General features: G+C 40.9%; 1 protein-coding gene and 1 long non-coding RNA gene across 4 annotated transcripts in view; one reads left to right on the top strand and one right to left on the bottom strand.

The window, feature by feature from the left end:
* Positions 1-17,385, bottom strand: part of LanB1 (laminin subunit beta-1) — a 37,130-nt gene that overhangs the window by 15,707 nt on the left and 4,038 nt on the right. The window contains exons 2-8 of one of the 3 annotated variants that reach the window (XM_022848565.2): positions 9,259-9,495; positions 7,588-7,662; positions 5,736-5,833; positions 5,281-5,518; positions 2,274-2,440; positions 1,099-1,306; positions 239-415 (exon numbers count right to left, since the gene is read on the bottom strand). In XM_022848565.2, the coding sequence (XP_022704300.1) occupies positions 239-415; positions 1,099-1,306; positions 2,274-2,440; positions 5,281-5,518; positions 5,736-5,833; positions 7,588-7,649 (950 nt within the window). In that variant the 5' untranslated portion in view covers positions 7,650-7,662; positions 9,259-9,495. The remainder of the gene's footprint in view (positions 1-238; positions 416-1,098; positions 1,307-2,273; positions 2,441-5,280; positions 5,519-5,735; positions 5,834-7,587; positions 7,663-9,258; positions 9,496-17,385) is intronic. The other 2 variants (XM_022848564.2, XM_022848567.2) reach the window with 2 other exon arrangements.
* LOC111269160 (uncharacterized) overlaps positions 1-17,385 on the top strand; it is a 35,421-nt gene that overhangs the window by 14,347 nt on the left and 3,689 nt on the right. Inside the window, exon 2 of the long non-coding RNA XR_002685625.2 lies at positions 3,234-3,505. This is a non-coding gene — a long non-coding RNA (uncharacterized LOC111269160). The remainder of the gene's footprint in view (positions 1-3,233; positions 3,506-17,385) is intronic.

Raw genomic sequence — 17,385 nt, 5'->3', positions numbered from 1 at the left:
AACTTTTCCCTTGTTGTCAATGATGGCAGCGCAGTGGGTGATTTTTTTGCTTGTTATTATTATATAAATTAAAACCACGTAGCTTCGAATCCGGGCTTATGTATACCTCGTTCCGTGCTGGGAGCCAACTGTCTAAAGTAATGCCTAACGTCTTAAGTAGCGGACGTAAGACGACTTTGTTAGCGCTAGTGATTTTACTGCACCCAGTACCGAACATGCATTGGTTCGTTTTACTCACTTCTCAATCACCATTGCTTTAGGTCGGAACGTGTGGAAGATCATAATAAGATGAGTAAAATGAAATTCAGCTTCGAAGTCCAATTGTATTGACACGGCCATGACGCCCGGTTCCGACTGCCAACGTTTTCGTAAGTCTGGTTGAAGTTTCACAATGTTCTCGATACCGAAGTAGTTACTGAAATACGATCGATTGACTTCGTCCGTTAGTTTCGCCTACCTCTTTTCGTTTGGGAACGTAGTGTAGTGGCATAAGGTGGTGCGCGAGAAGCCCCGCGATGAGATCGATGTGCCCATCGAACTTCCCAGTTTAGGGAAAAACGGACACGAGTTTAAGCTGCTAGCTAGCTAGCTATCTATCGAAGCTACGGCAAAAGTCTCTTGGCACTCGGACAATCCTAATTTGACTTCCGCTAAAGTAGTAGAAGATATACAAATTACTGCATTAAAAATTAACTGCGCAGTACATTCGAATATCAATATTTGTTGTTTATGTTCTTATGGCTCAAAGTTGCAACAAACTATAATAGGACACATAGCTTAATAAAAAAAAAATTGAAGCTATTGCAAACGTGAAAGCATTAAGTCATAATAAAAAATCGATTTTACTGAATCGTTCACCAGTGAAACAAGGACTATATACTTCTGGTAGCTGGAAAGCCACCCTCAGATCTCAATATTTAGCAACATAATCGACGAACAGGTGGTGGGACTCTTTGAAAATATCATTTGTCGGCCGCGCAAGGCCTGCAAGTATAGTTGTTACCTAATGACTGCTCTGGGATCCCTAGCATTCTCCGTAACAGTAGCAGCTGCTGTTTTTATTATCTGAGGGTAAAACAATGGTTCTCAAATACGTACGGAGATTTGGGGTCCGAATCACAGGTGTGCATACACGCTCTAGGTGCCTCATGGCGAAATGCGCTGTTAGCGCCGTGATCGCAATAGAACTGTCGCGTTTTCTGACCACAGGTCGACGTCGCCGATAGCCGTTTCTCACGACCTATCACAAGATCACCCGTTGAGGGATAACACGACCCCGTGCTAATGCACAGATCATGTGAAACCACTAAATTCAGAAACATCAGAGAAACATTTCTGCTATCGTTAGCAACAGGATAATTAGACATAAAACCAGTTAGAGAAGACCAATTTTCTAGAGTTAACTTATTCTACTTAGCTGTCGGGATTGAGCAACAGCATTGCGAGCACGATCTGATCGGTTTTCATTCTCGGATACGAAAGACCTCTGCACGATTTTTCGTGTATCATATTCGTTAAACAACAAGCAATCTGAACTGCAAATACATATTCTCTCTGACACAAAACTAAATTTTGCCATTTCGCATGCAGGACTCATGTTCAAATTGCGGTTCATTGTCATGCGTTGCTACAAAGCATGCTGATTAATCATTGATCGATTAACGGATCAGCGCGATCAGTCACTTCAGACGCATATAGCGTGTGAGCAATCAGAAACAAAATGTTGTATTGTTGTACGACATTGTTAAGGTGACAGTAAGCAACTGCCTCTCGCATGCGGAGCCTTACGGCCTAGAGCCAAATATTCAGTGTTAATATTCCGATGTATTTGAAGAAGGACAAATCTAACGTGTGTGGTAAAACCAGTGTTTATTCAAAATACGAATGTAACGTATAATTCAGCTAGTGGTAAACGTTCAACTTACAAATGTTTTGCAATAGCTTCGCTCTGATAGACGAAACGAAGGAGACGAGGGAATAGACCTTTACCATCACCATAAATAAATCTGCCACCATTAGTGTTAGACCCGATAGCAGCCGTCAGTTGGAGACCGAATTGAGCCTGCCGCCGTTACTGTCATATATATAGGCTTATGGCGACGTCTACCATATTCTACCTAGTATAGTAGACATAATGGCTTCACGTATATCCGAGAAGCCTCTTTGCTATCCCGGGGCTGGGCGATCGGCGGGAACACCATTGCCCTGCCTAGAAACTTCTGCGAAGAAACTGGGGAAGAAAGAGAAGGCAAAAAGCAAAGGCTTTGTATTACCGTAATTTCTGCCATCTGCTGCAGCATTGATGAAGGCCAGCCAGGCGTCATTTGACGCATAGGAAGTCGCATACGAAGAGCCAGAACGACTGGTGCCACTTCCCCCTCGGCGAGAAGTCGTATAGGACGAGGTATAATCGACGTATTCACGAATTGGCCCGCGGTACCTGTGACAGTAGCAAATGTAGGTCAGCTCCACAATAGCATGAAATCGTTGTCAGATTCAATAAATGATAGTGCAGTAATAACATGTTTGCATAGCAGAGATGGTAAATCTTCGTGGTCGTTTGAGGCCGTTTTTCTTGATGGCAGTGCCGTATTTTTGGCTTGAAATATTCGTTTTCGGACAAATGTTCAATTTCATGTATTCTAGGGTGAATTGTAGGCTTTGCAGTGCCTTTCAACTCGCAGAGCTCAATTGTTAAGGGATACGAATTGTGCATTCCAGCAATCGTCAGCCTTCATGAACGATAGTTTTCAACTGGATCCTAGAGCTATTTAATAGACGGAAGCGATACATCCATCAATTGCATACGAGCTATTGAGATAATGCAGCAATAACTTCATCCGTAAGCGGACCTGCCGGCTTCGGTTTTGGCTTCTGTTTGGACTGTCCGATGTCCTCAGATCGCTTTTAAAGTACATCTTCATATATAGCATATCGTCGTGGATTCTACAACGTGTCTTAGAAAACCCAATTAGATCTAAGTATTTAACTCGACAGGATGCTTCCGTTAATGGCTTAGCAGGAAATACTATTACATTTACTTTGCTATTCATTTTCTCGAGAGACATTTAGTATCTTATGCCATGACAATTAGGGAAGACAATTGAGCAATTTTCGAACATCACCGATATTTAGGTGTCGACCTTTCCACCATTTTTGCACTCATAGACTGTGTGCAGTGATACAATTTTGGTTTCACCGGTTCAACATATGCAGTTGTTAAACTTTTGCAGATTATAGAAATCTCCAAGCTCTTAGCTTGCGGCCTGCCCAAGTAGCGAATGGTCAAGCGAGGAAGTCGGCCGTATGTTTACTTACAACCCAGGCTTTGGCGGGTCAAGCCTTACGATTGCATCAGGTGCAGCGTTCAGTAGAGGAAGTTACGCTACTGCAAATGAGCTAACCTGTCTTTCGGGAAGTAAAAGTCTGCGGAAGAGAAGACTGCGTGAGCACTCGAAAGTTCAACAAAGGGACGTTTCAGATTTGTGCTTGCTAGCTGCGAGAGGTATGTATATATATATATATATATAAATGTGTTGCTTGAGAAACTGTACCAAAAAAGGTGCAATTGCTACGTGGCAACGGCAGCACAATCGCTGCTTGGTAGCTTACCGATCTATTAGTAGCTATTTTAAACCGCTCCTCCATGTGCATAAGGTTACGTTTCGCAGCGGATCTTTCCACAAGCCCAGATCCATTTCATAATCCTTTATATTAAGTAAACGTTTTTTGGAAAAAAGACAGGTATAGTTCAAAGGACCTAGCCAAAGCAAGTACTTCTTGGCCGAGCATCGTCGTGATAGCTGCAAAACCGAGACATTCAGTCGGCGATAGAAGTTACTGCTCAGAACTTTGGAAGCAGCTTTTATAGCTGAAAGATTCCCTTGACAGACGGAGCAAAGCCGGCCGTTAAATAATGTACTTTGTTGAGGGGTAGCTATAAGTTCATTCGTTGTTCTAAACTTACTGATGATTATTAAACTTACGTATCAAGTAGCGAATAACACACCGGGTCCCAGCCATGGTCGCAAGTACTAGAACTCTACAGAAGTACGCGATCTTCATTGAAAACCCGGAGTATTCTTTTAGCAGCATCCTGAGTGGGCCGGCTTATTTCATAACTATGCTTCCAACACAAAAGGATAACACAAAGGATAACACAAAACCTCCAGTGCGTATAGCAGATAGTAGAATCTTACAACTGCGGCTTAAAGACATTGATGTTTCTGTCTTTTTCATTTTCATCAAGGACTGCCCACGAAAGGCTGCCGAAATACGGAGCAGCACCAACATAATCTTGGTCCTGCCGAGCTGTCAGGCCGTACCAAAGTTCGTGATTCTTACTGAATCTCTCAAACCGGTGAAAGCCGATTGTCAAAAAATGTTACTATTTGGTTCCGAGGTTACACTTCATACAGGCCTTGCGATTTTCCCTTTAATTGGCGCCGCCTTATGGAAGCTTTAGAAAAATTTAGTCAAAAATCACAATCGTTCCCTCATGCCTCATCTATTAGTTTTTTTTTAGGTCTTTCTGTTTTCACAAGAAGTTTTTACTGTATCTTCCGTTTCATAATTCATGTCTTTATCTATTGATCGATTTTACTCGTTATAGAATATCAATACGTTTTTTATGCTAAAATAAGCGCGTTACTTTATGCAATGTAGCAATTGTCCCACTTAGAAAAACAATCGTTCACTGGCTTCCATGTCCAAAATCGCAAAAAACCATCACAGTAGCATCGTAAAAGCAAAAAAAAAGGTGTATCATATCGCTAACAGACGAGAAAAAAGGAAAGAGAAACAATGAACGGAGGCAGTAAAAGTTCGTCTGCTAGTTTAATTTGGTAAAAAATGTGTTTGGATAAACATTTGACAGGCGGAACAATATGAAAAGGAATCGGAATATGCGTTATCGCAGTAGTAAGTAGAGTTACTAGGTCCATACACTTAAATACATACGTATATATACAGAAGAGATATGTATTGTGCTTGGTTAGAAAAACTGTCACGTGCTTTTCGATTCGCTAAAACCTCGAAGTAACTTACTTGGAAAAATAGAAGCCGAAAGCGATTTAAGTTGAGTTAAAATCGATGACCCTAACTACCCCACGTTTACGACGTTTTTTCGCCTATAATCTGCTAATGTCCGCAACAATCGAATCAGCCGGACGCAGCCGATCTGGACGGGATGTACATTTAAACCCTTGTCATAAAAAAATTACTTAGTAGCTACGTACGAGACGTCATTTCTAACAACGAACGGTCAGTTATAAATGTCACCTGTAAATGTACTGTCCATCTCGATGGCTGACGCCTGGTAAGGTTCTATTGTTCGAAGATGTCTCATAGGTCGTTGTGGCGGTTCTATGACGATATCCTCCCGGAATATGCTCAATATTCTGTGTGACTTCTTGACTTTTTGTTGGTAAGCTATAGTCATATGCTAGCCTGGATGGAACTTGCACCCTCTGCTGGTCCCAGGTAGATGACCAATAAGGGTCGTCCTGTTGCAGCTGACCTATAATTTAGATCCGCACATTACGATTATATGTGTGAACCTGCGAAATGTAATAAAGATCGTTCTTCAGTGTTTAAACGACGACTAAAATGATCGACTTCAATAGATTATACATCATCTATATTATCTAGTACTTTATCTACGTACCTTCTATCTTAGCCATATTAACTAATACCTAGACTGGAAATATAGAATGGAATTAGAGTTGTGAACTTACCACAAATGTCGAACCCGATCACCAAAATATGACCACCACCACCACCATCACCGAACTTCTCGTTATGCTTATTAATATTACGTCGAACGCTTCCATCTCTGCGCTTCGATAATCTCTATTAGTTCAAGTTACGTTTTTTTAATGCATGATTGATAATCAGCGTGCTTTTTTAGCAATAATCATCGTTCATTTACAAGCGAGTTAGCGAAAAAAGATGTCGTTTGTCTATGCGAGAGCACGGAGCCATCTCCAAATCACGCAATCATTGGCTTACCTTTCCACATTTCATATTTCTCCCGAATTGTTTGACTGCACGCAACAAACAAAAAGATTTAAGGCTTGTATACGTTACTATTGGGTATAGGTACCTTAGATGTCCAGGTTGTGGCCGGCTTTGTAACTGGCGACATTTCGTTCATATGTCTTGAAACAGCATATTCCTTTGGACAAAGCTCGAAGTTGTTCAGCTTGCGAGCCTTTTGATAATTTACGCTTTTATAATTTCGATACTGATAGTGCTAAATGCGGTGATACATTGTATAAGATAGTGTATCATCATACATCAGGGTAATGGAATAAAGATTCTCTGACCAAAAGCGCCAAGACGCTGCTGCAAATATCTCGTCTACTCAGTTTTATCGATGCTTTAGTGTTAACAAACGAAGGAATACTGCGGCTTTACGAATTTGCCCCACGTTTAAGGACGTGCCCTTTGTTGTTAAGAGGCTACACGTAAACTAATTACGGTTGTATATATATATACGGTAATTGTAACCTATTCGTCTAGTGGAGGGCCCCTGTTACAGCGCCATAGGCAGATTAATTTCAACGAAGTTTATATGGGTTTCGGAGAAAGTAGCTAGATGGCTTCAGTGTCACGTATCTCAGGTAATATGGGCTGTATCGGATTGATGTTGGCGTCATAGAAGCGCTGAGATTTAGCAGTAGCACACGGGCTAAGGCTATTGGAATTCAGACCTGATCTATAGCACCCTGGACATAAGTGAAATTTCTGCAAAACCTTGTTATATTTTACAATTTTCTTGCGGTAAAAATACGAATGTTGCCCAGGCCCATAAAGGTTCGTGCTGATGATAGTCAAGATGCAACATGGAAGAAATAGCCCAAAGGTAGTTTTGTAACTTCCGTTCTGGAAATTTCGATGTGAAAGGTGCTCCTCGCAGCTTTCGACCAGTTACAAGAATAATTAATAAAATTACTATAAAAGTTAAGCAAGACCGACAAGCCAGTGGCCATAATATTGCCAAGGGACTACATATTCACAGTTTTAAAGGACTAAGGGCATGTTTAGCTGCCATAAGACTTGACGCAAAGAAAATTACTTCATAGCATCTTCGTCAACAAAACTCTGCAGAGATTTAACGAAATCAAGATAGTTCTAAAGCAGTCTATTCCGGGTGCTGAAATGTTACTCATACACGGCAACAATGTGTCCAAATAGGACTAATAAATAAAAACGTGCTCCACAGTCTCTGGCCAAGCCCAAACAGACGGCAAAGATCGTAATGCTATGTTGAAAACTGGACAAACGATAAATACAAACTTTTGCTGTCAGCAACTAGCTAGATTACAAAAAGTCATTGAAAGAATCGATCGGAAGAGAGGGGCATTGTCTTTTGCCACAATGCAGGCTACATGCACCCTAATAGTAAGCAATCGACAACTCCTGGATGACGTCCTTAGAGCTTTAAAAATACTAGCAGACGCTAATAACCACCCTAAACATGCGGCATGCATTCATCCTCATGCACATGTACTATTTTTCTATTTAGCGGAAGTCACTGTTTCTGTCCTGTTTACGGCCGGTGTCGCTTAGACGGTATGCACATACTTGCATAATCTCGTGAGTTCGGCCTCCAATGAGCAGATGATACTCCTGTCTCCAGCTGCCATCGCGCTTTCTCAGCTATAAACAATCGAAACTATAGCTTAAACGAAGTCCATATATAACGGCAGCTGACTTTAAATTTATACATTTAAATAGGTCGACACTTGGTTGTCAGGACAACCCATGTTTAGGGATTCCTAGCAAGAGCTGATAAATTAACCAGCTATACTCTCACAATATCTAGATTCTTATTGCATAGTATCGTTATGAATCTCTTATCTAGAAAAAAAAAAAAAAAAAAAAAAAAAAACTGTATAATAAGCTGCTATATGTTCTAGTATTATTTTCAGAGCTATGCTGAATGTGGAATAATTTTACAGTCACTCTGTCTGGCAGAAGTATATCATTTGTCTTCTTAAATCTATGACAAACAGTTGAATATTCTGAATATATATAGTTTCATTATTTGATCGCATCTGTCGTGTGGCATACGTCGTTGGCGAAGTTCTAACCAGCAATTCCTGACTGTTCTGAATATGTTAAATCAAAAAATGCTAACTAATTTATGTCCTATATCAGGAAAATAATTATATCCAGAAGGATTATTTAATTTACAAGATCTGCTTTACTCTGCCTTGATTCTCCCGATTGCCCAGATAATTTACTGAGTTGTTTCATTGCATTTTGAGACGGAGCCCGTCTTTACGTTCGTTCAAGAAATGGCGGACGTCGTGCGCAGATCAGGGAGTATGTAACTACAGTTTTCGCCTCAACCAGGACACTGACTTAAAACGGGCCAGTGAAGATGCATTGTGTATGGGAGCGTTAAGCCCGCATGACGTGACAGCGTGAATGCTTGATGTCCAAAAAACTACTGAGTACTGCATCTGCATGCACTTATCAAAAGTTTCTATAATTTCATTATAGCCGTCCCAAATTTGTTCGTTTCATTGATTTCGTGTGAGGTTTCCATGTGTGCAAAGTGTGCCCTATAGGCACTATAGTTTGCCTCTCGACATAAACGTCTGCAACAAAAGTTGCTAAGCACCTATCCCTGTATATAATAGAAGCTTTTATGGTCAAATCATTCAGAGAAGTCGAAGAATCTAAGATCTAACGATGAACGACAGGGTGAAATCTGCGTTTTTAAAATTAGCGCCCCCTTTTTTTCACTCAACATCAGGTCAAGCATTCATGCGCGAAATTGTAGACAATGTTTGCTAGCCTTTTTACCTAGTCGTTTGTTGAAAAAGTGCGCGAAATCGTTTGATTTATTCAAAAGGCTATCGTAGATGAATAAATAATAAAAAAAAAAAACGGATATGTAACCTTTTTACACGAGTCTCATCAAACGATTACTATTGCTCGCTTCTTATTGTCTAGATGCTTCGAAACAGAGCATTTGGTGAAAAAATTGCATTTGGCACATTGCAATGCCGGTTTTCGCTTTAGGAACAAATCGAAAATTAGTGCGAGTGGAGACTGATAGAGGGCGCCACATGAACCAAGGTATGGAGAGTATTTACAAAATAAGCCTATTTATTAGGCGTTACAGTTCTCTTTGTTCCTAGTTTTGCCTATGTACATAATTGATATATGCGTAAAGCGTACTTGTCCTAGATGAATTTGCCTGACTCGTTTAGATAGTTTAGATAAAATGATAGCGGGACTTACGTGGAGTATGAGTCGACTGACTTTGACCAGTCGCTGATGGGGCTATAATGAGACTGAATGCGACCACTAACGGCCAAATCTCGAACAATGGTCTTGCCATATTCGCGACCAGTGGAAACTAAAACGGTAAAAAGGAGTGGCCACCCCGGAGGGCGGGCGACTCGAACCCCTTACGTCACCAGTGTCGCCACCTATCTACCGTCCAGATAAAGACACTTTTTTTTGTGGAAGTCTCATCTGAAAGAATTAAAACAAAAGATCACATGTTTAGATAAAAAACATATTGCCCTGCTGAGATTTATCGAGATCGAAACGGGAGCCTAATAGGGTATGGTGCAATCCGAACTTGAACGGTTACTAACTTGAGAAATATATAAGTTGGTTTGGGTTCGAAACGAAGCTTGCTTGGATACACTTCTACACTCTGGTAAAACCAGGGTAAAAGAAAAATGAGAAAAAAGGCGAGGTACGTATTGACAGGTCCGTAAGTTTGTTGCTTTGCCATTGATTATATCGAGTTGCCCATTTTGATAGGTCTTTAAAGTAATGCTACAGAACGGTGTTGAAACAGTAGCTATCGTGGAATCAACAGCTGGGAGTCAGCTGTTTGTCACTATAGTAGAGACTTAGACTTATTTATGCTTAGGTTAGTAGTGTAAATTGCTTTTCTGCGCATTGATGCTCGCAACATGTTGCTAATCTAGCGGTAGTGTTCCCTGTTGAACGTAGCACCACGTGTTCTGGTATAGCCTTGAGACCGGACACCGTTCCGCTTGGAGCTCCTCTACGGGGCTGCTAGCCAACTAAAGCTATGCCTAAAAGGGATATTGCAAGTTAACCTTGAGGCGCAGTCGTGATCGATACAGATTAAAACATTTAAAAGTGTTAGGGTCCAGATCTAATTATCTCATAATTACTCGTTAGAACAGATGGGTATCCGACGCACTATTCTATGGATAATCTTCAATTGGCTGCCTCGAAGGTCGTCTAAAATGGCAAGTTAATACTAGCCGATACAAAACGACACAGATTATGCTGTTTGGCAATAGCTGCTTCGCCAACAGGACTTGTCTACTTTGTAAGAACTTTTCCAACATCAGGTCAATTGGGCTGCAATCATAAAAAGTCTTGTAAAATATTATTTAGGACAACAAGTAACGATGTATATTAGAGCTGATATAGCGTGAAGCAGTTCAAAAGTTATTAACAAATCTTTGCAGTAAACAGACTGTGTTGGATGAAGCGTAATATGAAAATGATCGATCGGTGCGCAGTGATTTATGTGTCATGGCGCCGATCGCAGACAAGCAGCCTTGAAGGAGAAAGCTCTTCCACCATGCCCTAATTTTTCGGTAGACCAAAATCAGTACCTGTTTCTGAAATGCATTATACATATTCTCATATAGGGTATCTGTCGAGGACATTGTGACATCTGTAATTGCTCTCTGACCCGAGTAGGTTAACAACAAATCAGCTGAGCAGCGTTCAGCTAAATAGCGATCGTGTCCCTCCAAAATCAACCTTAGGTGGAGAGAGCTATCCGGTTTCGTTAGTTAGATCAAGCTAACTTTAGCAGTCGACAGCGCTGGCGGTATTTGCGCAATTTCTTAATTGAATATGATTGCACACGCCTGCGATCTCTTGCTCCAAACAGCGCGGTCATCTTTGGTCGTCGCTCTGGTGGGAATCACGGGGGCACAGGAGCAATTAGCACTGCTATACAATTAAGACAAAAGAGACACTAATCACGTAACGAACGGTCTTATCTAGGGCATTCATACACAACTATTTCTCAAATGTTCTCGCATATGTGGCCATGTTTCGAGAACGGAACATCGAGGCTTCTGGCCAGCTGCAGATTAAATTACCTGCGTATATAATCAATCATTGCACACATTTATATGTAAAAAGCAGCAAATTCAATATAAATTGTATCACGTATAGACCAGAACATATGCAAACGCTAACATTTTATTGCTCTATTACATTGTCGCTAGCGTCGTTTCCTCTATCAAAAATAGCCACGTGACTGCCCCGTCCGGCTGATGAAGGGCAAATGACCGGACGCTAATGACCCCACGTATCGCTCCTTTTCATACACATTAACGGTACAAGCAAAGAAAAACAAAGCCGACAACTGCCCACTCTATGAAAGCTTTAATCAACGGAAGCTAATAATGAACCCGTTAATATAATGAGAAGACACTAAATACTGTGATCGGTATATATTAGAATTGCAGCGTTGGACAGCTTCTATCTACAGAGCGAATAGTCACTAAGCAATTGACAGATCAGATACGATACGTGTAGTATCCTTTGCCCGCAGTCGTTTTGCTTAAAGCTCCCATATTTTCTTTACCATCGTTAATTGACTCCGTGTATTTACTGTAATGTTTGGATAGGGAGAACACGGGTGGACAACTCACCACCTAAACATAATGGAAAAAAAAAAACCAAGAATGGCTGATCGCTCGAAATCGTGGCTGTATTTAATAAGGCGGCGGACTTAGCGACTGTCAGCGGCCACAGGCGATTTCCGTCCGTCCGTCCGTCCGTTCGTTTGTTTGTCCGTTGTTCGTTCTCATTGTGCGGACGTTAAACTCGCTCGCGGTGCTGCCTTTTTCCTGATGCGTTACCAATCTCGTCGTGTCCGATTTCAGCGGCATCTTCTACAATGCAACACTGTTCATGTTGGCGGGCCAATTTCTACAAGGAAGAAAGGTGGTTGTCGTCTGCTTTATCATATCGTCATGTCTCAACAGCGTCCTACGGTAGAAAATGTCGAGAATTCCATTACGCTATTCGAATTCGCCGAAATTACGTGCGTGGCCAGCTCGTTAGTTCGCCTCATTCATTATCGCTGGAGACCGGGAACGTAGATAGTAGACAGGTTGAATTCTATCCGATTTCTTTTAAACGAATCGTTCTCTAGTACATGATACTGGATAAATAATGAAGTAAACTCACTTGTAAGCTATCGGGAAATAAATTAGCCTATCTGACTGAGGAGCTGTCCGTTCCGAAATCTTCAGTATCGAGCTTCAAGCGAAGTGATATTCGGAATTAGCACGCATTTCGCCGAGCTACTGGTCAAGAAAACAAATCTAATGAGCAGGCCAAATCATCACAGATTCAGGTTCATCCATTGACATAAACGTCGCACCAACGGAAAGTTCAGATCTTCAGTGCTTCCAGTAAGCGGATATGCCTACAAACGATCCAGACTAGCAATATCTGTATCTAAATAGCTGTACGACATGGACAACGAACTAGCGGACATCTTTGATAAGATGTCGGGCTGCACGTGACAACTCAAATAACGGTACAAGTGTTACTCGTCGGACAGCGTGGACTTATCAATTCGTTCGCTCTATTTGAAGTAAATGTGCAACTATTAGGTCGTTCAGGTTTAAAATAAGGCGCCGACATTTTCTGCGATTGTGCGAGGGCGTTTCTTCTCATAGCGATCATTCACAAAGATCTGGCATGCTGCTTTGACACAGATCTTTTTTGATTTCCTCCTGATAAGGAAAGGTCATGCTACTGTTGGGTATTCGTTTAGCGAGCTGTTGAATAGCGTGAGAACAGGTCATGAACAGCAGCTCAATCATCACGAAAACTGTTTTAAAAAACGCTTCGGAGAACGGTAATCTCACTCGTCTCTTGGATAGCTCGTACAATTGAAGTTCATCGTAATTGCAAAAAAAAAAAAATCGATTTATATCGTTTTCATCTGAGTTTCTGTTTTTAGACCGCATTTACTTTATCCATCATACTCTTCAAAAATGAAATTCTGTTGGTGATGCCAGCATGACTTCTACGACGGAGTACATTGTAGTGGTCGTTTGGTTTGAAACAAAGCTAGTTATTCTAGATAGCTGTGGTATATGATTCTACCTTTCGCGTAAGAAGAAAATGTCTTCGTAATCGGAAGGATTAGACTCATAAAGCTACAACACATAACGCTACTGGAAACCGCACAGGACGACGCCGTTATTTGTATTCTGTTATTTATAGAGGTGTTCTAGTAGTCGCTGTTGCGTTATTCGCGTACCACCGAGACTTTTCACATAGCGACTTAGGATTTTCTATCAGGTTTACGCCACGTTACAATGGTTTTAATTTGTGTCTCACCCTGATAGACGCCTGCTGAACGTTTCAACATATTGTCATCATAATCACCATGATCGTTCCTCTCTTACTTGCGCGGGCAAAGCTTCTGATGTCGTTAGCAGTTATTTTGTTTTTGCGGTCAAATATTTCCTAGCATCCAAACAAATACCTTGTAAGAAGCGATAACGGCTTCGTTGTCCCTCTGTGCGACAGTCTCTAGCTTCGGGATGAAGTATTCGAACATTTGAAAGAATGGCTTGCAGGAATCGAGTCATAGGGTACAACGACTTGACTTTCGAGTAGACAAACCAACAGGACTTTCTGAACACGATATGCCGGCCGGAGGGCATACCACTGCCCTTGGATCGTATCGAGGTTTTTGCTAGTGATCAACTATGCACGCGATTTGCCCGCAACGCGAGCGTATTTATGTGGGCACACATCTCGTCGGACACACATAATCGGCATCGAAAGTCTAATGGATCATTAATAAACTTTTGAACTGATGCGCAGCAACAGAAAATGCATATTTAATAGGCCTAAGAAGTCACACCTCATTCCCACTGCTCAGTTCCAATAGTGTGGAGACGGAACCATATTGAACAGATCGTAGTGCTTCACCATTATGCTGCAATAGTCTAAATAGTTTGTTTACTCGCCCGCAATTATCAGAAGGAATTATCAGGATCCATGTGCAGTCATTGGTAAAGAAGAAGCACTTAACCCAACAACTCATTGACCCTGTTCGATTGCAGGTTACTGAGCAATGATGATAGATGTGGCGTAACGCCTCTTAATGTTCTTCAGGCATTGCCCCAAGCGTTGACATGGTTATGTTCACTCAGCAGAAATGGCCAAATTGAAACACCATAATGAATCGGAAGTTGACATTATTTATGTTTGTTCAGGCAAGATCCTTGTTGAACAACTTGTCCATGAAAAGAAGATTAAATTGGGAACAAGTCTGATATCAGTATGTGTGAAGATATGGTAATACATCAATATCTGAAAGTTACGTGCTTGCCTTTGATAGCGGACGCAGACACCCGTCGCCTAACCTCAGTGGGTAACATCGCTAAAACAAATATTTGTCGAGCCCTACTAACATCTGACATGAATTGATCGACTAAAATAAGCCCTTATTTGTTGGATCGTAGCAGAATAGATCAACGGAAGATCTTAGTTTGAAAGAATTAAGATAAAGCTACCTGAATAGAAAAAATAGTTTAACGAACTGTTCTCTAGGAGCAAATTTACATATTGGCTAATCGAGATCTAATTAACAAGTATTCATGCAGTGGGTCTCTCGACCCGTCAAGGAGTTTGAATGAAGTGTTACTGAGCCATGGAACGGTTTTGAGTAAACGCTCTTCTTCGGACAATAGTCTTACTCGAAAATAGAGAATAGTTATTACGGGATTATAGGCTCAAGCTGAAACAATTGCGTACGATTTTTGTCCGGTCCTTTTTCTCCTTTAGATCTTATTACGTGATTAAAAAACGAACTTGAGCCCTTTAAGGCATATAACGAGAAGAATCATTGTTCAACGAAAATGTATTGTAAGGAGAAAAATACATCGCTTTATCAGAAATGTTTTTTTTTTTGTAATATTATATACTCATTAGAAAATGTCTAATGTGATAATTGGTTTAACAAAGGTTACAAACCATAACCTAATTCATACATATTTCACTTTCTGTCAGAAGCACTAGGATTGTTTTAATAAAGACCGATAGTTCAGTCTGTTCTTTAGCTGAGGTTGGTTTGACAGCCTTTCAAGGATTACGATGCGATACCTATTGCTCCTCTTTGTCTTTCTGACTAGCGTATGCAGATTTTCCAACATAAAACGATATTGCAACGCTCTATAAATTCAACGTTTCACTTTTTTTTTTTCTTAATACACGCGCAAATATGATTTAACCTACAGCATCGTGTTCTACTTAGAACTTATCGACAGTAACTTCCTCTTGTCTGTTTTCATAGCCCTATTTTTTCCACTCTAAGCGACCGACCCTGCGACTTGCCATATCTATATATTTTACACCCTATCCTTTCCTCTTAAACACTTATCTTTGTAATACGTAAAAACTTCATTTACTTTCCGTTCTATTTCTTATGAGGCTATCCCTAACGTATCTTAGCAGTTCGAACGATATGTCTAGCCGAAGCGAAAGCCATCGCATCGAAGTTGAAGGTTGTCGTTTTTCCAACTAGCATTACATTAAAAGTAATAATAACACAGGTATCCAGCTTCAGTTACTATGGCAACTTGTGGCGATAATATACGCACTTCGCTAAAACTAAGACATTATCTATTTGATTATAGTAAGGTTCCTATGCTCGCTACTTGTAGCTATTATTTGCTCATAGATTTGTCTCAAGTAGTAGCTTTCTGGCGTGCTGTAGTACGTGCAGCGCAAGGTCTAAGACATGTAGCACTGTTTGTTACGTGTTTCCGTTATACTACTTCAGTGTTTGGTTTAACTGAATCTTTTTTACAGTCAGGAGCCTCTTATAGTTTCAGACATCATGTTTACTATTAACTACTTAGGTTTTAATGTGAACTATTATCGGCTGTTGATGAAGCACTGATCTGGGATGGAAAACCCGTCGTTGACAGCAGGTGTGATGTTATGTATCAATAATGGTAATACATTCTCAGCACTTTTGACCGATGGCCCATTTTATTTTGTAATACAAGGCGAAGATTGTAGTCATCTGCTGCCTTGGTCAATGCTAGTTCGGGGTTTATAAGAGATCTAGCGAGCAGTCCTCGACTGTTTGAGCCAAAACAATGGGAATCATCTTCTTGTTGAGAATTATTTTTAGGAGAGTAAGCATCGAATCTACTTCAGTGAGTGGTAGTCTGAAAGAGCTAAACCTGCCGAATACGCGTGAAGGAGAACTTCAGTACTGATTTACAATCGAGTGCGACTGAAATTGTAATATTGTACATTTTGTAAATACAGAGTAAAGTACGTGGGACGCGTTTATTTCGACGTCATATCTCTAAACGTCGTCTGCTACAAGCTAGCCAAGACACTAATTCGATACAAATGTTTGTGTATCTACGCTACGTTCACACAGGTTTCAATCGTTCACACACTTCCATCGTATTTTTCCATCTTCTATTCTGTTCTCCATGTAATCCACATTGAGTAACCATTATTCAAAGCTTATACGCGTTTCACGTCGTCATCTATAGCTTAGGACTCACACCGAATTTTCATCTTCGGAATATGTAACAATACTATTACCTAGTCTACCGTGTATGCACCGCATATACAGAAAGCAAACCTTTATTTGTTAGACGGGCGAGCCTCGCCCTTATGTGGCTTTTAGTAGATCCTGCTAAGCAACGCCTCTGAGCTCACACTTTTATTGACACTTCGAGCAGAATATATACCGCCATCAGTTGTTCAGATGTCAGTGTACAGGCGGAGCCTGTTATGGATGCCTGCTACCAGGCTGCGCAGCTTTTCTTCATAAGGCACGATCAAACTGTGTCCTGTAAGCCCTTTGGTGCTAGGGTATTTATAGGTGATAATTCTCCGACCGAGAAAAGCTAAAAGGCTCCCGTCCACCAAGTGAAAGTAACTGGATGAATCTTTTGTCGTTACCTATCGCTTGTGGCTACGATGTGACAGGCATGGAACAATGGATCTCTTCTTCTCGGTCTTTGAAAGCTGACCTTCGTGGGCTAAATGCAGCGTGCCTGCAGCCAGCGACATACCACCGGAGCGCGGAGAATAGTAAAAAAATATCTAAATGAAGCCTCAATTTAAAAGTCAATGTCCATTATGAAATAACCGTTAGCCGGTTTAACTCTTATCTTAAAATCCGATAAATGCAATTTATTTTTGCTACGCTATTACTCAACATAATCTATCAAATCGATGAGCTTATAATCATTTGAGTCACAGCAGATCTGTCCCATGTGTGTTTCGCCTTAAGTACAAGTTCTATTACCTATTATTGAATTACTTATAGGCAAGTGGAGTGGACGTAAC

This window comes from Varroa jacobsoni, unplaced genomic scaffold (assembly GCF_002532875.2).
Source record: "Varroa jacobsoni isolate VJ856 unplaced genomic scaffold, vjacob_1.0 scaffold_1358, whole genome shotgun sequence".
NCBI classification, from domain to species: domain Eukaryota; kingdom Metazoa; phylum Arthropoda; class Arachnida; order Mesostigmata; family Varroidae; genus Varroa; species Varroa jacobsoni.
This window is presented reverse-complemented; position numbering and strand designations above follow the sequence as displayed.